Source organism: Seriola lalandi, unplaced genomic scaffold (assembly GCF_002814215.2).
Source record: "Seriola lalandi dorsalis isolate HSWRI2012SDOR001 ecotype SW California unplaced genomic scaffold, Sedor1 jcf7180002054931, whole genome shotgun sequence".
NCBI lineage: Eukaryota > Metazoa > Chordata > Actinopteri > Carangiformes > Carangidae > Seriola > Seriola lalandi.
The window spans coordinates 416,059-438,112 of record NW_019525483.1 but is presented as its reverse complement, the minus strand read 5'-3'; the positions used below and the strand labels follow the sequence as shown (position 1 = coordinate 438,112).

The 22,054-nt window shown below is 39.2% G+C and overlaps 1 protein-coding gene across 2 annotated transcripts in view; it reads right to left on the bottom strand.

The window, feature by feature from the left end:
- The window catches only part of arnt2 (aryl-hydrocarbon receptor nuclear translocator 2), a 73,443-nt gene extending 60,238 nt beyond the window's left edge, over nt 1-13,205 (bottom strand). For both annotated transcript variants that reach the window (XM_023393251.2, XM_023393253.2), the window contains exons 1-3: nt 12,888-13,205; nt 4,498-4,609; nt 182-229 (exon numbers count right to left, since the gene is read on the bottom strand). In XM_023393251.2, the coding sequence (XP_023249019.1) occupies nt 182-229; nt 4,498-4,609; nt 12,888-12,918 (191 nt within the window). In that variant the 5' untranslated portion in view covers nt 12,919-13,205. The remainder of the gene's footprint in view (nt 1-181; nt 230-4,497; nt 4,610-12,887) is intronic.
- Nucleotides 13,206-22,054: the final 8,849 nt, after the last annotated feature.

Below are 22,054 nucleotides of genomic sequence, written 5' to 3'. Positions count from 1 at the left end.
TGTTTGATCGAGCCATGCGCACTAGTATTTACCCACTTTTGAATACAAATAGTGCAATAAAAAATAAAAAAACAAATTTTTCGTACCCGCGGATACCCTGAAACAGGAACTGTGTGATCATTGTGAACTAGTTCTAGACATTTCACAGGGGGTCAGTGCTACCGGCTTTCGTTGTTCTCACCTTGAAAATTTGCTAGGACCCTCTCCGTCTTCATCATCAAAGTCCATTCTGAGAAACAACCACAGAAAACACAGTTACTACTTCTATTAGACTGAGAGCTGACAGTGCTCTCTCACGACTACAGCCCCTGTGTGTTCTGGTAAAACGTGTCTATTACTGTATGTATATTCACAGAGATAGCGGCACACATCAGTTTGGAGCAGTGAAGTCTTTCCTCATTTGGTTCTGCTGCTGCAAAGTGACAAAGTTGTGTTTGCTGACAAATAAACCAACAGACCAAACAACAGACCACAGGCACAGGTGATGAGCCATGTCATTGTCCTACCACGGAAATCACATCACTGTGACACAAGGTTTGAAATCAACCGACTGTGGCCAGAGTACAGATGAAAACAGAACAGCAATTCAGGAGCAGGCATGCATTACACTGAACAGTATTGTATTGTATTGTATTATTTGGCTTTGGAGCATTTTGAGATCATCAAACTTTGCTTAGCAGAACAGTTTCAACGCTGTACAAAGAACATGGCAGTATAACGGTGTTGGGGGGCTGCTGAACTGTACAAATGTTCACACTAATAACGGAATAATATTTAATATAATGGAAACAGAAGAGTGATGGAGATGGAAGACAGAGCATACTTAAAACTTAGCATGCGGGTTTAAGTGTTATCAAGCTGTCCAGGCTTTCTGCCCCAAATACATGACTTGATGTATGTTTTCTTAGAAATACACATCAGGTTGCATTATTATTATGAAGCCACTTGTTGAGAGGTTTATTGAACCCAAGGTTTCCATAACTCCTCCTCATTTTAAATATTCTTAAGAGCTCTTCAAAATGAAGAGCAAGAATACAATGTAACAGGGTCTCCTGTGGAAAGGTACCTGCTTTCAATAGTTCTGCCACATATCACAGCAGTGACATCACCACTGCTCCAGCTAAAACAAGTGAACTACGATGACTGCATCACATGCACGGACAGAGCAGACTCCAGAGCAGAGCCGTCTCTCACATCACCAATGTTTCTGAATAAGTCAAATCGGGCTCAGTCGGGCTTTGGATGGAGATACATTAAATACAAGGTCTCATCCTGCACTCAGCTGATACTTTCCCTGTCTGCAGACTTTTGTCATGCACATGTAAACAAGTAAAAATCTGATTAGAAACCCAGTTACATGTATGTTGTATATGAGAGAGAAATCTAGCTTGGAAAATTAGGACTCCTTACTCCCCTAAATCAGCTGACTGAAGAACAGAGACTATACTTACAGTAAGGCCATGTAAAAACACTGCATGATGTTAACAATGGTTGCAAATTCAAGCCTTGCTGGATTTTGCTCATCACTGCGCCCATCACCAAATGATTTCACAACATGAACAAATCCAGGAAACCAAGCCAGCCTGAGTGAATGTTATGCAGAGAGCTCAGGCAGAACACCCTGTCTGCATCAACTCTGTCCACACATACGGAGACATGTACATATACACACTCAGCTGAATAAATAAATCAACAATGGAATAGACATGAGCAGTCCCTGGTGCCTCCCTGTGCCAGGTTTATTTGCCATGCTGCCTACATGCAGGTCTGTATTATTTATTCATGTTTATGTAGGCCTATTGCCTGTGCATGGGTTAAGTGCATTGCTTTGGCCCCTGGTTTACAAGGTACTTAGCTCATGTACAGCACCCCCCATACACACAAACACACATACCAAGTCTAAAGCAGCCCCATGTTTTTCCACTGCATTCTTTTATTGTTCTTTCCACACAAATGCAGAATTGAAATTGATTTTTTAAGCTCTGCTTCCAAACTGAAACACCAACACAAAAGACAAAGGGTTGCATCACTTAGTTTACTTTCTTTTTCCACCGGCGAGCAGAGGAAAAGTGCATTAACAACACTTCTTCATAAGATGAGCAGCTGAAAACATCCCCACTGATTTTATCATCTTAAAAGACAGAAATCGTTGGGCTCTGCTCCTGTTGCTTGTTCTTTGTCCTTTACAGTTGTAAAGTAAATATCTTTGAGTTTGTCCTGTTGGCAGGACTGAAGATGTAACCTTGGACTCTGGAAAATTGTGACAGGGATTTATGTTTAATTGACTAAATTAATCAGTTAATCCAAAATAGTTAGATGATAAAATAATGAAAATAATCATTAGTTTCATTATTCCATATTAATCTATATGTTATGTGATTGTCCAGAACTTCATGTGGACTGGCAGGTATCGCATTCCACACGGTTGGGGTCTGACCTAAATCCCCCGACAGCCAAAAACCTGGCTGATAGACTTGATGCAGTTACTGCAACTTGAAAATTCAGGTGTGATTTAAAAGCCCCCACTGAAGATTTTATGCTGAAGTCCACAAAGAGACGAATAGAAATACACATCTTTAAACCTATATGCAAGCATTGAAAAAAGCAGTTAATACAAAAGGACTTTGTGCAGTGCAGTTTAAAGGTTCCTTTTAACATATAGACCTGCAGAAAATAGATAATGTTTTTATTTCTTGTTTTCTTTTCTAACGTCCATCATGACTTCACATTTTTGTTGTAGCTCTGTATCAGCGTTTTAAATGTCACCTTTTGGTCTTTTAACAAAAACCAAAGAACAAAGATGTTACACTACAAAGAAAGACTTTTCATTGTAAATCACTATCACAAGCATGCAATGGCCAAATCTGGGGTTCATCCTGCATACTAAATGCACTTTTCAAGTCAAAATGTGCACTAACATGCCAAATATTATGTTGAGTAATGTCGGAAAGACACATAACACTAAAAAGACAGTACAAGATGTATGAAACTGTAAACTGATCTAAATAGACACTTTGAGGAAAAATGGTATTGTCAGAATGTAGACATGATCCCGAGAAACGAACAACAGGAATCCAACAACGATCACTGGCAGCAACAGCAGTCCCAAAGTGTCCACAGCTGACCAGTGTAAGGACTGAATGATGGAGGAAAAAGGAAGGAGAGAGAAAGAGAGACAGAGAGAGAGAGAGACTGATTTCATATTGATTAACATTTAACGTCTGTAATACTTCTGTACAGGATTTCACCTGCACTAGACAGTTAATGCTAGACAATAAAAGGAAAGATGTCGAGAGACAGAAGAGCCTCACATTAAACCATCACCACCTGTACACATACGCATGGTATGAGACTAATATTTTCTAAATATTGCTCGGAGTGACTTTGTTTACGGGGACGAAATGCAATACTTTCATTGTTGTTAGCACTATTTCTTTTTATGAGAAGAACAAGCATGACTTAATTTAATGTATTAAACAAACAGACAGTTTCCATCATGAATGGGTTGACATGATGGGATGTTTGTAAATGTGCTAATTTTGTTTCTTTAAAAATTGAACGATAGTAGTATTTAAAAACGACTAACTGTAAGACCTCAGGTTAGAACAACTCATGTTTATAAGTTCAAAAGTCTGAAAATGAAAACTAGAATTTGAATTAATTTGAAATCAACAAAACTTAATATTTACATGAAGTTACTGGGAAGGATCAGTCATGTTTGATGTTTTACAGTGTATTTTTGTGGTGGTACCACCAGTCTGATTACTGAATAAAAGAACACTGGCAGATCGTTAATAACCTGAGCCAGATGCCTGTGATCTGACATTAGTGTCTACAAAGCTCATAAAAGCTCATTCCCAAGAACCAGAATTTAGGACCTGATGATTTTGGAACATCCTGAACAGACAGGTGAGAGGTTACACAGAGCACAGCAAAGGGATGTTTCTGTTGCCAAATATTTCAGTCACGACAGGATGAAGCAAGAAAATACAACGTATACGAGCCCAATAACTGCCCGATCAGAGGAAGAACAGATGGTGAAGCTGAAAGCAGGTTGTTGTTCTCTCTTAACAAATACAGCTTCTGGGACATTTCACGCCACCTTCAATACAACCAGGTCACAATACACTCAATGTGAACCACCTTTGATTGGACCTATGACAAGTTTAGTAAAAAATTCAATAAAAATAACCAATCACAACAGAGCACACAAGCGGGAATATTTGTGTTTAGCTAAGTATGAAGCTCTCTCGGTGCTTCACACACATCAGGATGATATGAATGACTGACATTTTGTTCCCTGCAATAATATAATAAGGCTGAAAGAAAAAACTGTGGATAAAGTGACAGGTAACCCGAAAACAAAACTGCATCAGCTTCTGGTGACTGTTGGGTGTTATTTTCAGAGCATGCTATGAAGAGTTTTTGAACCCTTGCTGTAGATAATACATTTGTGGTGGGTAGTTTCCACAGCAGGTCAGCAGTGATGATACTCACCCTCCTGATCTCCTCTTGCCCCCGCGGCCTGGCACAGTTCCTCCCATCCTCACCTGGCCAGCACCAACTGCTCCCGGCATCCCCACTGTCCCTGGCAACTCACTGCCCATCTCTGTAAGATACAACAATAACAGTAAACCAACACAGGGTTAGCAGTAGTATCTGTGTAGTATTTATATATTCTGTACAGTTTCACATTGTTTTGTTTTCAGTCTTTGTGCACACGGCTGCCTGTCACAGTTCAGATGCAGGTTTCAACCAGCAGTAACTCTCCAGGCGTGCTTCACCTGACAAATATTGAAATAGATGTAAAAAGACATCAGCTCTGCTCACTTCACTCAGTGATGCTCTCTGTCAGCAAACCGTTACTGACACTGCTGCTGTTGTTTATTACCTCATGCTGCTCTGGTTCACTCACAACTAAGGCTGCACAATTAATCCAAATATAATCAAGTTCGCAATATGGCCGAGTGCAATATCCAAATCACAGGAGCTGAAAAGAAAAAAAAATGCAGGAGCTAAGATTTATTTTTAATAAAGGTAAAATGTTGTGCATTGTTAGCACCAGAAGCGTTGTGGTGCTACAGAGACACTACGTCTACAAATCATACTCTCCAGACGTAAAGCAACATGTTTGTTTGATACCAACAAAAGTCACATCATCATCATTTTAAAAATTTCTGCGAAAATGAAATGCAGAAACGATCATTTGAACTGAAATTGTGACTCACACCATAATCGCATCTGCCAAAATAATTGCAATATCATTCACAACACCTTAGAAATGTGTTCAAAAAGGCAGGTTTTACATCACCAGTGACAATCAATGATTATATTTAGAGATATCATGATTTACAGTTCTCACTTCTTCAATGAATGGTAAGTTAAATTTTCACATCTTGCACAGTGCAGTTTTGATGAGCTGGTGTTGTCACTCGTTTGCATTCATCTCCTGCCTGCCCACACTGTTGCACATGAACTGGTAGGGCTGGGTAATAAAACAACCTTGATAATTCAAAGTCACTCTAGAATACACCAAGGGGCTAATGTAGCTGTCATGTTTAGGGCCAAAACGAGGGGAAAAAAACAAACGAACCATGTTGGAAATGTAACAAAGATTGATGCGAGAAGGACAATGTAACTCACACAACATATGTGATTCGTAAATGGTTTAGATTTCTACGGCCAAACAAACAGCAGAGTTAACAGCCTTTTCCACTGATAAATAGAGAAAGCCAGAGTCCATAGTTCTGAACTGAAATCACTCATATGGGGTTAATTTTGTCTGTTAATAAAAACACTTAGAAATGTGGAACCACAAAACCAGCCAAAATAAACTGTAATCCAAAAATTGAACTATCATTCAAAAATATGACTAAAAGTTAAAATATGATGTGAAAAGAAGTGGGATTTACATCTAAAATCACAGTTTTTCTCTGCGTTCCTGAGTTTGTCTTTGTGCTTTTCAGTTTTTGTGAGTTTGCTATTTACGCTAATATAATATTAAAAAAAAAAAATGTATTCAAAAATAAAACACACCAAAAACTTACTGGATGGTGAGGCCACAGATCAAAATTGGACAAGAAAAACTAAGCATTGCAAAACAGGTAAACTGGAGAGCAAAGAAAGAGTCCCTTCAGGGCAGACCATGACAGCTATTGCAGGACAAGTTTGTAAAACAAATGACAGAGAAATTGACTTGCCCCACCGGACAAGTTAAAATTCATTAACAAACAAAAAACATACTGTGTGTCTTCATGTTATGTGCCACTCGCTCATGGCTCTGCACACCATGAGGCTGCATATCTTTCCCAAGGTGTGTATAATTAAGGTTGTGAGATAAATACGTAAAATAACTTTGTTATAAATAAAGCTTTGTTGTTTGTGTGTGGAGTGAAGATCTTGTCGCTACTACAAAATCTTTACTCAACAGTGTCAACAGAACAGAAAGGCAACTGAATCCACCAAAGCGTGATACAGGCATCTAGAGAATATTAGTAGTAGGCTTTACATCACCCACGTACACATGTTTATCTCCCAGTTCCATACTACTACAATACTGGGGTGCCGATTCGATATGTATTGCAATTTATACTATTTGATAGTTAGATTTACTGCAATTTTTATTTACTTTTTAACACTAGACCATGGGAAAAAGTAGAATCATCCACTTCTAGAGACAATGTATATCATGAGTCATATTTCCAAAAACAATGTTACCACTCAGTATTTCTGATTTTTATTTCAGTAGCACCATTGCTATAAAATAAAGTACTGTTGTAATTAAGTTAAATACACTACTGTTACAATAAAGTAAAGTACTGTTATTACAAAGTGAATCAAAGCAGAGACACTGGTGCTTTTATTCTGAAGTCCCAAGCTCGTCTTGGGCCCAAAGTGTTGATGTAGTTGCTGTGCACATGAAGCTTCCGGTCAGCAGATGCTCACACAACAAGTTAGCAGTTAGCTGTTTACAGTTAGCAGAAAGTTAACCATTACCGTTCAGCGGCGCCGTTAAACATGAGGATTTATTCACTGTGAAAGGGAAACCGGCGACCTCCGGCTGCTGTTTGAACAAAGAGCTCTCTCGTCCACATGCCTATGCTATCAGGCTAACCAGTTCAACCAGCTAACGAGGCTCACCAATTAAAAAATCATAAGAACAAGAATACTTAAGTGAATCAATGTGTTCTCCAATCCTTAGTCACTGTAGTTTGCAGCCTGGACACCAAATTCTATCTGATGATGTTCAAGAAACACACACACACACACATTTTCTTGCACAGGCCTTTTTATCAGCTTTTACTCTGTAATGACGGCGGTAAAATATGTGCTCGCTGTTCCATTCAATCTAAAGCCACTATGCTGTGTGTCATTACAGCTGAGAGGAATTACACTGCTTCCATCTTCCTCTCATATTTCCCTCTCTTTCTCTCTCACCGCCACTGCATTATTTCTCCCCTCGCTCGTCCACAAATCCATTCTATTTGCCTTGCTGTTTTCCCCTCCATCTCTCCACTCTATTCACTCACTCACTCATTCAACCAGATGCAATGGATAGGCCAAACAAACCCTACAGTATGCCCCAGTGCACCGCGTAACTTAGTTAATATTTGATACAGTATGCATTCCCGCCTTCGTCTTCGCTTCCAGAGAAACACACACTCACTCTGCGGTGCGGGGCCTTCTTTCTAAGAAGCACTGTTCCATCATTCATTCATGAAGTGGGTATGAGTAACACATGGCTCTAAACTAGCATAATTTGATCAAGAGACGGCTTCATCCAACAATAAGTGTGGTCATTCAGCCTGGCAGAAACAGCACACACACACAGTCTAAAAAATAAGTCAATTGAATGAGAGAGAGGTGCCTCTGGAGGGAAAGTCTACCTCATGTTCGAGGGGCAATACTGGCAACTAGGGCTGCACAATTAATCGAAATATAATTAAAATTGCAATATGGCCAAATGCACCATCCAAATCACATGTTTTTTGATCACGGTAAAGGTGCTACAGAGACGCACCAGCCTACAAATCATATTCTTCAGACATTAAGAAATATGTTTGTATGGTACAAGACCCAACAAAAATCATGCAGAAATGCAGAAAGACCATTCCAACTGAAATCACAATAGCTGCCAAAATAATCACAATATGATTTTTTTTGCGTATTCTGCAGCCCTACTGGCAACTTTTATGGAAAGCAGCTAAGTTCTTTCCAAATAAATCGCTAGATTTGTTACTAGGTGCTTTTTTGAAAAAAAAAAAGGGGGTCTGTAAAATCAGTAAATCCTGCAATACAGGCTCTAGGTTGGCAACGCAGCCTGTAAACGCCCCCTGATGATGTAATAGAAACTGTTTGCACCAACTCTTTTTGAAAGAGCAACAGTCAGTGGTGTAACTTCATCACTCAGTCACTGACATTGACATAGTTCTGGCCCTGCTGTTGCATTCCAGCCAAAAAAGTACAATTTCCAAATTCTTCTCACATGTCACTGTGTCAAATAAGAAAAAAAGCACATCTGAATACTAAGTTCTTCTCTGTTTTTCCTGTAAAATGTTAAATATTTTGACATTTGGTTTAGCTGGGGATGTTGTTGCATTTCGTCCACCATCTATTCCGGCCGTTACTTCCTGTCACCTTTCTAATGTCATCTAAACAAGCTCCAAAAACACTAGTCAAATCTGATCTCAGACATCTGATTCTGTGCCGGTCACAAGTTACACTCATAAGCCACACGATGGTTCACGTTGTGCACAGAACAGCACAGACACAGCTACACACACACACACACACAACATGTCGTCAGCATGGAAGTTCTTCACTGGGAGTGAAGAGGACAACGCTCATGAGTTGTAATACCTGTGGAGGAACAACCATGAAAACACCTAGACCAACAAACTTAAAACACCATCACCCCGCTGAACATGTCCAATTTCAAGCAGCAGCCAAAGCTAGTGCCACAGAGAGAGAGAGGGTGCCCTCCACTTCACCTATATATTTAATAGTTCATAGCCAATGTTTTATTAGGAATATACAATTGAATTGTCCATTAAAGAAAAGTTATAAAATGTTTGAGTAACTGTCGATTAGTAGTTCTTAGAAAATCACAATCAGCCAAAATCACAATCAGTCAAGGAAATTGCAATCAGTGTCATCTCTAACATTAAGAATTTTTCCAGTTTGACCATGAATCATATAAAAGAGGGCACACCTCTATCTGACAGGTTCAGATACTCACAGTTTGCTGCCAGTACCAAAAAAGCTGCCTCGTGTCACTGTCACTCAGCAAAATGATGGTGAAGTGTTAGCATGGAGCAGCAGAGCCAACAGTCTTCCACTGGTCTATAACTGGATAAGTCGTTTTTTAAAATGCATGGCAAGTGTTTCGGCTTCCTTTTGTGCTGTGTCTTAAAGACACGCAGCTACAGTTGATCACAAGCCTGGTTTTAACTTAGTCACATACATTATTCAGACAGCCAAAAGCTTAAAAGCCCTGAGGTCAAATGCATTAATAAGCCTGTTGGGAGACCAGGGGGGAACTGGTTTACTACTTTCTCCTTTTCAATCACTGCTCTCCCTCAGACAAGGTTATTTCTATTCTCTCTTCCCTGTCATTCTTTCCTCCTGTCTTCCCTCCAGATGTCTTTTCCCCAAACACCAGGTCTATCAAACAGCCTCAGGACGTTTACTTTTCAAAAAGGATAATTAATACGCCAAAAGGAATACACAGAAAAAACACGCCGACATATTCTCTTAGCAGTTTCTCCATGATGTATAAAAAAATGTATTATAAAAAAAAAGTAACCAATTTAATGCAAACTAAAGAACTGGATGCAAAATTAGGAGCATGACACCACTGTATTTTTACTTGTTTAACGATTACTAAGCTGTCTATTTAAACCTCTCTTATAATGTTGTACTTCTGTTTTTTCTTTTTTTTATAATCTATCGGAAATCATTTCATTGTGATTGTTGCAATGTTCAATAATGTCCAAATAAAATAATTCCAAGAAAATGATTTCTCACACATTTGAAGAGTTTTGTCTAATGCGATGCGTAACAAGGGAACACAGCCTAACGACTTGGATCACCAGTTTACATGTTTATATTTACATAAAATTGAACACACATTTGTTCCAGTATGATGCACATCAGAAAATTGTTAATATAGCCCTAAATAATAACACGGACAATATATGAATATCATCTTATATGCACTGTTGGTAATTCTTAATTGCCGTAATTGCAGCCTACTACTAGAGATGCTACTAGATATAGATCTGCATTGCCATTGGCATCAAAACATTTTTCATTTTTGATTTCTATTACAAACTTTGATGAGTAAAAATGCACAAACCTGAACTTGGCCTAAAGAAATATTAAATTGATAAAAACCCTAAATGACCATCACAATTTCCCAGAAGTCAAGGAAATGTTTAACTGACCGACAGTCTCAAAGTCAGAGGGATTCAGAAAAAAGCAGCACATTAAAATGATCAATGTGTTTGTGTGTTAATGTTCTATTGACTGACAAACTGATTCATGTAAAAATCACTTTGAGACAAAGACAACACTATAATTCAAATCAGGAAGATTAATCTGCTCAGAGAAGAAACAAGACTGACTGAGCATTTTCTGCTGGCTTTCACTACCTTTAGTTTTCTCTGTATTTCATGAACCTGAAATCATCTTTTTCCTCTCTAAACACGCAACCCTCATTAGATCATTTCACCTGTCATGTTTCACATGCTCTTACACCAATTGGATCTGGGTGACGACCAGCTGGAGATAATCCTTCAATGACACAGCGTTCCCACAACCCTAGGTATCTGGTCTGAGGTCAACGCACCTAACCTTATTACCATTCCAGCGGAAACGGTAAGGCTGATCACAGATCAGGCTAACTTTGTCCTCCTCTGGCTACAGCAGCAACAGCAGCAGCAGCATTAGACATTAGTTAATTCTAACTGGGTGTCATCACTGGATAGAGGAGCTGAACGTAGCTCTCACTGCACGCTCCCGCCAAACATCTGAGTGGGTCACTACATTACAACAAGCGTAACATGCAGGGGGTAATAATTAAAGCAATAGGTTTGTGCCTGGCCTGGAGGGTTTGGTGCTGCTTCCATAAAACAGAAGACTCTCCTCTGCAGTGACTGACAGAGCACTTTGTCTTTAAACTACAGAAAGAGGCAGGATTATGTTTCGTCTTCTCACCGTGCCCTTCTGTTATCTGACAGGGTTATTTTCTCATCTGTTCATTGTTCATTCTAAGAACACCTCATCTCAACACTCTGTATGCAGCCAAGGTGCTAATAACCAGCGAATTCTTTATTTATATTCGATTTTCATTTACATTGCCAATGAAGTGACACAGAGCGTGAGGTAGAGTACGGTTGACCTGTTTTCATATGGAGGTCTCTGAAACTCAGATACTCTGCCCTCTACACAGGAATAATTACTTTGCCACACTTTCCCAATGTGGACTGATCCTTTGGGTGTTATTTTCTTTTACCTAAATACTCAACAACTCCTGATAATATTAGCCATATAATGCTGAATAATGATAACTTTAAGACATTTTAACAGTGACTTGTACAGTATATTTTGAGTAAATACTTAATTCATCTGTAATTCATTTATTTTATTGCCCTGGCAGTTCACTGGCTCCATATTGAAATTATTACCTGCTTTTTTTTTAATACAGTCTAATTATCAAGCTCATTAGAAACAAAGTATTAATGGCAAGATGGTTAAACATAATTAACTGTAGTTACACTGTCTATTATCTATTAAGGTACATAAATACAAATTTAACTGAGATTCATGCTTTTCTCTGTACAAGCCTGTTCCAGTAAATTCACATGAGCAATCACCATCAGGACCATCATCAACTCACTACACCAAACTCTATTTAAAAATATCACAATTTATATTTCCTTTGTTTAACACACAAACAACACACAAAGCACATAGAGCTTCACATATGATTTGTTGAATATTTTCTGGTAAATCGATAAACACGTGAACCACCAAGGACCACGTATTTCAATTCGATCCAAACTTTTATAACTGATTCCCACAATTCCTCACTTCCCTCTGAGGTAAATGATTCAGCCAACAACAGGAGTATCATTTCTCAAAGTTTAGATATTATTCAAATATGTATTGGTCGCTGTCACAGTGGGAAGATGCCGGATAGCAAAATGACTTTAAAGGAATGAAATGTTTGTTATGTTATTTGCTGTACGCACATGAAGGCAATAGAAAATGCCATATGGTCAAATTGGTGTATTTTTAAATATGCTTTTGCATGAAAGCGGTACATCCCGGGGCGAATATATGTAGCGTTATAAACCATTTCTATGCAGTAAGGAATCAACAGGCGATGGACGGAGAAATACAAATATAAACGACGCTGTCAGTCTGCTTCTCTTTTATGACAACAAATGCTGAAATGTCTCCGATGTAACACATAACATATGAAGGGCAATGCGGTGGAGCAACGATATGCAAAATAACCTTTTGTATCACAGAGTGAGGAAAGCAAAGGGTCGGTGAAACGAACACATTAGCCTAGCCTAACTGAGATGAACAGGAACAAAAATACAACCACAAATGGGCATAAATGCATAAAATGATACAACCAAGTCGTTTTGACATTCAAGCACATAAGTAGTACTACATAAGCTGTGAATAATAGCTATGTTGTCAACGGCGGTTCGGTGGGGGAAGGGGGATGGATGCTTGAGCCAGGCTCCGGCGGCCTGTCGGCGCTTCAAACCCTCTTCAGCAACGGTCTAAACAAAACCCTGCTTCTTTTTTTTGTTTTCTAGCTAGTGTTAGTACCGGCGCTGTCTTCACCGGCAGACTGGATATTGACTTACCGGACGGGTTGACCGCGGCGGGAGTTGCCATGTTGCCTCAACGGAGGAAAAATAACAGAACGGCAGCGATGGAGATGACGCACAATACGGCTACAGAGCCCCCGTGAGAGACCGTCTAAACTCCGCGGGATTGGCACGCAAGGCTCGGTCCGACCGCCTCACATCCGTTAACGCAGGGTTAAAAATAATCTGGATTCCAACAGCCCAGCGAAAGCCTGTGTCTGTGTGGAATATATATAAGTATACATACACACACACACATATGTAATGTATGTTAAAGGAAAATTTCTCCAAGACCAGACTTAATAAAATGCAAGATGTCTGAATGGTAGCACCGCGAGATTTTAGGGTTGCTTGAATAAATTAATGTTATAGTCCGACTGGTGCGGTGATGAACGTCATGCAAATATTTGTGGCGTTTTGAATGCAATGCTACATGGAGTATAAAGTTTGCTTTGCTCTTCAAGTTGTTTTGTGTTAATAAACAACTTTTAAATACTCACTTCACTATTCGGCCCTCTGTCACCGAGCCGTCCAGTTGTGGACCACTCTCCTGTCCACTGAGCTGCTGGTCCCTGCTCAGGCTAACATCAGCAGCAGCCCTTCAACAGTTCATCTTACAAGACCCAATGTTCTATCCAGTTTTCTAAGATGTCTGCCTAAAACTAGAGTACTATACATTAAACTGAAAATCATTTTTAGGTAGATAGATCCCGGAGGGTTCCTGTAAATACACAGGATCAAGTACAAAAGAAATGAGAGGTAAATAAATAAATAAATATATATATACATATATATATATTATATATATATGGACCAAAGAATGATAGAGATGCATTAGAGTCTGATTGCTGTAGGCAGGAATGATTTTCTATGACGTTCCCTGACGCAGCAGGGTTGTATGAGTCTGTTGCTGAATGTGCTCTTTAGTTTGTCCCCAGTTTTATGGAGGGGAGGGGTGACATTGTCCATGATTTTCAGCAGTTTAGCCTGAGTTCTGTCCTCAACCTCCTCCACTGTGAGCAGCTTCAGACAAACAACAGACTCCTCCTTTTTAATGACTTTATTCAGTTGCATTCCCAGATACTTTTAGGACTTAAGGATATCGTTAGCTCCACTGATGCAGACTGGAGAGGGTGGGGACTTATTCTTCCTAAAATCTTCCTGAAAGGGCTTATAAGGTCCTCCATAACAAGATATTAGTTCAGTAACAGGCTAGTAGCTACAGCAAAATGCAGTATTTAAAGTATTTAAAGGTTAAACTAAGTACTCATCATGTGCCCACTGTCACTGACCCCTTGTAGAATAATGATGCATTAACATGTAAGCAATGTTGTAATGTTGTAAAAGGTCTAGGTGAAACTAGACTATACATTTGGGTGATTTAATCCATAACAATCCATCATATTTTAAAAAGCTGATATCTTCATGTAAACTCCCAACGTGAACAGTAACTAACAACTATAGCCATCGAATAAAAAAGGCCAGTATTTTCTTCTGAAAGGATGTAAAAATGGTTAGCCTATAAAATATATACTCACATCTCTTAAGATTGTACAATTGAGCAAATGTTAGTTTCTACCTCTGGTTTTTATTAATTGTTTATTAGTAATAAGTTATTAAGATTGCAACTTATGGGTTGCCAGGTTGTGAAAATGGTAATATTGCAGTGGTAATTAATGGTGGTAGTCCATTAATACGGGTTTCACACGTTCCACTAGACACAGCATTAGTCAATTGTATATCAATTGCAATTTATTGGAAAGAAGGGCTATTATTTTATTTTATTTCACATTTGACCAAGATGTAACATATTCAAAGCCAAAATAATCAACATAATCGTATTAGGAACTGGACTAAAATCCTGTTTACCAATAATAGTTACACTAAAATCTGAGTACATTTCAAGATTGAAAAATGTACTCATTCATTTCTCATGACTGGATTATTCTGTTAGCTCCAATATAGTTAAATCAAATCATGCTCCAATACCATAGATGATGTTTAAATATCCTTACAAATATTTACTCAATAAGAAATCAGCTAATTAGAAATTAAAAATTACAAAACAATTCAAAATACATGTAACTTTATACTCTCAAAATAAAACCAGGTCTGAATAAGATAATTATCACTAAATACCAATTATGTATCGCAAGAAAGCAGAGCATGACCCGTTTTGAACTCAGACATACTGGGAAATGGGCCAAAAAAAACTCCAGTTAGATAAATACCAGTTTTAGATCATTTTTTATTCATCACAAGGAGATTTAAACAAACAAATGTCCTTCATCAATTCTCCCTGATCTGAGCTACTTGGCACAAACTTGCTACAACAGAAAGATCATCCAGTTATTAACAACACTTTATTGTGGAATAAACTACATAAAGTTGGCCATTGGGACTTTTTAATATCCCATCAAACACCCTTATGGAACAATAATAAAATTTTAATTGGAGGTAAAAAGGTTAACTGCAGAATATGATGAAACATTTTGGATTTATTCCAAATACAGAGGCAGTTGTAAACTCTTTGGAATTACCTGCATATATGTGTAAATCTGTCTTGAAATATGATCAGATGTTCATCAAAATATCAACAAAACAAATCTATTTTAACTTGTAACGCACAAATCATTGTAGACGGGTTGTTGTTGCTGTGAAAATGGCTGAGAGTTAATGAGGAGATGAACAATAGGAAAAGTAGTACTTGTTCCTAAAACTGCACAAATTGCAGAAGTAATGAGTGGAAATTTTTCATTTAGCCAACCTCAAGAAGGAAACCAGCCAGTCAGCTCAGAGTGCAGAGTTAGCTGTTAGCTTCAGTGATGTGGTCTGAGCCATGGATTTTTATGAGGGCTGTGGATGGTTTTCCACTGAAACTGCAGGAATAAACAGCAGTTTTAAGATCAGACAATTCACGCTCTTACTGTGTGCTTAAGGCTGTTCATTGCTAAGCCTTTGTGTTTGACCTTTAGAGTTTCAGTTTGGGGATCGGTGCCATAGAGGAGCAGATCTGACTGCTCTGGAGGGAAAATATGTTTGGGGGGGGAAGAATTTCTGTTGATTATAAATCTGGTGTCTGCTATATTCTGAAGAAAGAACAGGATTTCTATACACTCTAATGTTATAAATATAATAAGCAGAGTTAGTGCACCAGTGCTCCTGACTCAGAAAAATGTCAAATATTTTCCATACTGTGCTGTCACTTGATGCAATAGTACAGCAGGTCATTTCTCTCTACCTGTGGAGCTAACTTTGTGTATAGATATGTTTAGCATATTCACTGCTACTGGCTGCAAAAAATGTATCACCTTAGCCGCCAGATGACAGACATCTATCAAAGGTGGAAAGGTTTTGTGTTTGTTTTTCTGGAGCCATAAAGTCATGCACAACAGGCTGAACGATGAGACAGTTGCAGCAGGCGGCAGGTTTGGAGCTGAGGTTGGCTGCAGCGTCTGTACACCACACAACGTGACTGAACGATCTGGCAGAGAATAAAGAGATGAGCTGGGCTTAAACACCGCTGCAGGGTGAGGAGTTGATTGACAGATCAGGAAGAACAGGTGAACATGAAAACTGAAGGGAGCTGGAACCAGGAGGCCACGCCCAGCTGACACACAGACACAGAAACAGACTGGCGACAAACAAAACACATTAGGGAGGGGGAAAACAAAGGGAGAAAAAGGCGAGTGAAGTCTAATCGTAACAGCATGTGGCTAAACAACCCAGTCTCACAGCAGTTTGTGAAACAGTCATGGACTTTAATCTATCGATCTGTACACATAGATATGAATTTTCTATTTTTTCGTGACTGTCAGCGCAACAAGGACAAGTCCAGAAATTGCTTTTGAAAACTCGCCCCTATAGCAGGCATTTTCATCCAGCACTGCAGCAGCAGCAGCTCGAGATGAGTAGGTGTTCTCAGTGCACAGCAAAGAAAGACTTCTATTGTCAACCAAGGCCAAAACAAAGCTGAGAAAAAAAGCAGAATTCTTACTTCAAATCTTCTGAAATGGCCTTTATAAAATTACTGGTTCCCCTAGAAGTGGTTATAAATAAGTGGACTGTAGTGATATTTCCAGCAGACTGTTGCTGTTGATAGTAGACTACCATTATTATCACAGGTGTCTTCAATCTTATAATCACTCATTCAGTCTAAATGGAGAAAAATACTCATTGTGCTGTTTGGTATCAAACAGTGTGCACTGAACAGGGACAAGAGAAAGAAGAGAAGAAAGTTGTCTGAGGAGATAAGGAAGAAAAAATGAAGCTTTCAAAGGATGGAGCACCATCCCCACAGTGAAACATGGAGGAGGCTCAGTTATGTTATGGGGCTGCTTTGCTGCATCTGGCACAGAGAGACTTGAATCTGTGCAGGACACGATGAAATCAGATCACCAAGGTGATCTAGAGAAACATGCTGCCCGGTGTCAGAGCTCTGTCTCAGCTGCAGGTCATGGCTCCTCCAACAGGTTAATGACCCAAAACAATACATCTAAAAGCAGCCAAGAATGGATGAGAGGAAAACACTGGGCTCTGAAGTGGCCTGTTATGAGTCCTGATTTTAATCCAACTGAACATCAACGAAAACATCTGAAACTCGAAGGCAATCATCAGACCTGAGAGAACTGGATCATTTACTGAAGAAGACTGGACCAAACGAGCAGCTGAGGACTGCAGTCTCATTAAAAGCTCCACAAGGTGATTGATTGCAGTGAATTGCCTTTAAAGAGCGTCCCGCTGTTTGTCCACGCCATTTCCATTTGTTGTATTACTTAAAATGTTTCATCAAAATCAAAAGCAACGTGTCTGCTCTACTAAATATGAAATAGAGAACACTATTACTATTGATACTATTTACTTTTTGTAAAAAACATGGATAATCTTTAATGTTTGATTAAGAAACTAGTAATTATCATTGTAATTATTTTAATTACATGACAAGAATAAGGTATGGGGTCTGCAATACAATGTGTGCTTGTTATTTCCTTTTTACTGTTTAATTACACAGTAAGACAAATTTTCCCAATACAGTATCTGTAGGTATCCATCATTTACATGATAATTTTAAGGCATAATTTATTTCTCCTTTCCCATAAAATACCCAGGAGTTTCTCCCTCGTTCTCCACGGCCTTGTTCTCTTCCATTGTATCCATGATTAATTGTCAGTAGGAACAAGTAACTAATTCATTCATAGAGCAAAACTACACTTAAAATTACAGGGTTTTATAAAGTGTTACCACAAAAGCTAACTGGCGTCAGACGATATCAAACCTGGAGTCCAAGCACTGAAACAAGAGTGAAAGCTGTGGGTTAGAGCTCCTTTTGAGTTCGCTGTTCACAAGAAACATCTGCTGATGTGAATCATGCCTCACAAAAAAGAGACCTCAGGAGACTGATGATCAAGAAATGTTGGTTTGAATAAAGATGAAATGGTCAAAAAAGTCATCTCAGAGTCATCTGGACAGTTTGCCAGCGGAAATGAAACCCCAAGTTTATTGTATCTTCCAGGATAATGTCAGTGTGGCTGTCCACCTGCTGAAGCTCAGCAGAAACTGAGAGATGCAGTAAGAGAATGACCCTCGACATTGAAGAAAATCAGATGACAGGATGACTCAGTCAGAGCCCGGAGACCTTAACCCAGTAGAGATGCTGTGGAATGAGCTGAAGAGAGACACTCACATCAGACATGTCTGAGCAGAAGCAGTTCTGTAAGGTTCTGTTTGAGGTTTGAACCAAAACAGAGGACAGTTGAGAAAGGAGACAAGGAATTTACAATAATTTCCTGTATCTGTGTCACATGGTTTCTCCATCTCCCCGCCCCTGCAGGTCTGAGTCTCTCCACTCCAACGGGAGAAGTGAACGTGATCACACATTATGATTCTTTCACTTTATAGTCACTGAAATAAATATTGGATCCATTGTTCACAAGCTACAGAGCTTCAGAATATTCTGACATTAAAATGTCATTTTCAGACAGATCAGGAGAAATTTAACTTCATTCGAGACCTGTCTCTGTCTCAGTAACAAACTCTCACGAGATCTAGCAACAGATCTCTCTTCTCTCTGTTGGTTCTGTTTTCACTGCTGCAGTAGAGCTGCTGTAGCTTTCCAACCACAGGCGTTTAGAAGGATATGTGAAACCATGAATTAAAAGTTGAAACTAACAAAAAACTTGTATTTCTTTGCTTAATAACACTATTATTGTTATTAAAATTTAACTGGTTTTGGAGGGAAGTGTTTACCATTTCTTACCAATGGTGCTGGTTGTAATGCGTCATGTTCTGTTAGAGTATCTTTGGTCAAAATCAACTGCAGTGTGAGTCCACAATAATGAAGAATATGTCACCCAGTGCAATAGTGTGGATCACTGATGTGTGTCAATAGTTTTCTGGCAGCAATGGAGCTCTGTGGCACAGAGGAATGAGAGATATCAGGCTTTGGATACACAAACAAAACTTGTTAGTAGGATCAGTTCATTGTTGGTTTTGGTCTTCTCATGGAATTTTTTGAGAATAAGTAAAATATAGAATATCACCAGACTTATCATGTAATTCAGGTTTAATTCTTATCTGGACCAAAGCAAATCTTAATTCTAACCTTTATTTAAGGTGCACAACATTTGGTGTGGTTATCTCTCTATGCTATAAAGATACAAGCCCACACATCTTTGCCGGTTGACAGTTCAGCAGATCTGATGCTGTACACACTTGCTGCATCTTGCTTGTGAAACACACAGGCAGCTGCACACATACGGAGTGAGCGTGGATGAGTGCAGCACTCTGCTCTGCTTAGTTTGTGGGGCTCTGTATGCAGAGAGGGGATGCAGCAGCAAGCAGTGACTCTCACCCCTCCGCTCTCCATCTATCTGCCCCCTTCCTCCCATCTGCCTCCCCTCTACCCAGCCTTTCCATTAACTTGCCACGCTCCCACGACTCCTCACCTCCCTCTCTCTCCCTCTCCTCCCTCTCCTCCCTCTCTTTTGTAGCAGTTCCTCAGCGCAGACCGGGAGCTGTCCTACCTTCAGCAGCCGTGCAGGATGTAAGAGAAGCAGGTAAGAAGCCCTCAGATTCCTCTCTCTCTCTCTCTGGCTGGCTCTCTTTCCTTCTCTGCACTACACAGGCAACAGTTCTCCATTTGTTAGTGGACGACGTGATAACGGGCTGTTATGATCTCAAGTGTCTGTGTGAGGATTTTCAGCAGGCATCCAAGAGGTTTGAAAGTGTGTATAATGTTCATTTGTGTTTTGAGGTAATTAAATTTGTGCAGTGGAGTGTGGAATCAGTAGCAACAGATACTGACTGTAATTGTAATTTTTCTGGGCTGTTGTTTCTTGAGTTTAGTTGTGTTAGAGACAACATTACATCCCATATTGGATCTGTCAAATGCTCCAAGACAGGAGAGCGGAGGGAGGTGGTTTCAGTGTAGTATCTTCAGGCAACTTCCTGCTGATTGCGCAGCTCCACTGGGACATCACAAACACATTATATTCTCTGATTAGAGTGATTAGTTTGCATAGTATAGAAAAGGATGTTATACATTCATTCAATTCATTTGGAAATAATAAAACATGCCCATTACAATGTCCCGGAGCCCATGGTAATGAGTTCAGTTGTCTTGCTTTCTGACCAACAGTCTAAAAATATTCACTATCAGAGAAAAGCAGACTTCTTGCAATTCTCTCGGAGGATATGCTAAAAAAAAAAGAGCTTTGGTGTTTACCTGTGATAAATGACTTGATCAGTTAACCTGTAATCAAAAAGACTGACGTTTAATTTTCTGTCTGTAACTGACAACTTGATTAATTTATTGTTGTTAAGTAATTGTTGCAGCACCGTGTTCAGCCCCGACAGAAAATCAACAAATTTTCCAAACTAAATGAAAAGACATTTGTCTCTTACCCATAGTTTTCTAATCTGAGAACCCTTTGCTTAAAACCGCATTCATTTTAAAAATATTCATTATTTCTATTTATTCATTTATTTGCACAGCATTTATATATCATCACCTCATAAAGTTGTAATGGCGCACATGTTAGAAAACAGTTGAGACACGGAGCAGACAAAGGGCAGATTTCCAATGCGATGCAGAGCAGAGCTGAGCTTGACTTACCTTCCATGGGACAGCTTAGAGAAAAAGATGACTGAAGCAAATGTAACAACAGGCACCACACAGTCTGAATGAGAGAGTTTGAATCCAGCAGTTTTATCAGTGCAGTGTCTGCACTTTAATTTCCCTCTCTGTGCAGCAGCATTAAATATCTTTTTACAATTCCAAAGTTATCTGCTTCAGTCAAACCGTTTTTTAAAGGAGCTTTAGCAGGAGGGATAAAAGGTGGACAGAGACTGGGAATCAGAACTGACAGGTTTCTGTTAATGTCATGCTCTTCTAGAGGCTTAGTGCCATTCATTCATTCATTATCCATACTGCTTATCTTAGCCAATCCCAGCTGGCACTGGGTGAGGGTGGGGGACACTCTGGACAGATCACCGGTCTATCACAGGGCTGACACACAGAGACAAGCAACCATTCACACTCAAATTCACACGCCAGTTAACCTGCATGTTTTTGGACTAGTTCAAACCAAGGTCAACATGTTGGCATCATGTCTGAAGAAGCACCCTGGTCACTTTTACATAAAAGCCATATGACATTCTTGCTGGTAACATTTCTGTATCACTTTCAACAGGGCACAAATCAGTGCTATATGGCTAATGTAAAGACTGCAGCAGCACCAGGTAAAACAATGCAGAGAGAGGTCAAATGAGCATCTTGTACTGACTCCTAACATCACTGTAAAAATGTGTATTATCACAATCTTCCTCCACTTTTACTTGTACAAACAAAAATAAAATCAATTAAAAAAAACTAAGACACAAAGTGAAAGATCCAGTTTCAAGTTGCTGAGAAGCTCATTCTCAGATCAGTATACAAAAACTATTTTCCCCTATACAGCCTCTCCTTATGTTTTAAAATTTTCATTCATGCTAACTGAATAAATACGGTAAATGAATATCCAGCAACACGCATGCAGCATGAGAGCCAGCAGGAGCTAAAACGTAACATATTCAGATCTTTATGTTTTGGTGTCACTCTGTGAAAATTCCATCATCACATCGTTTCATATCGGTGATGAGATGGACAGAACTCACCTGTTCCTCAC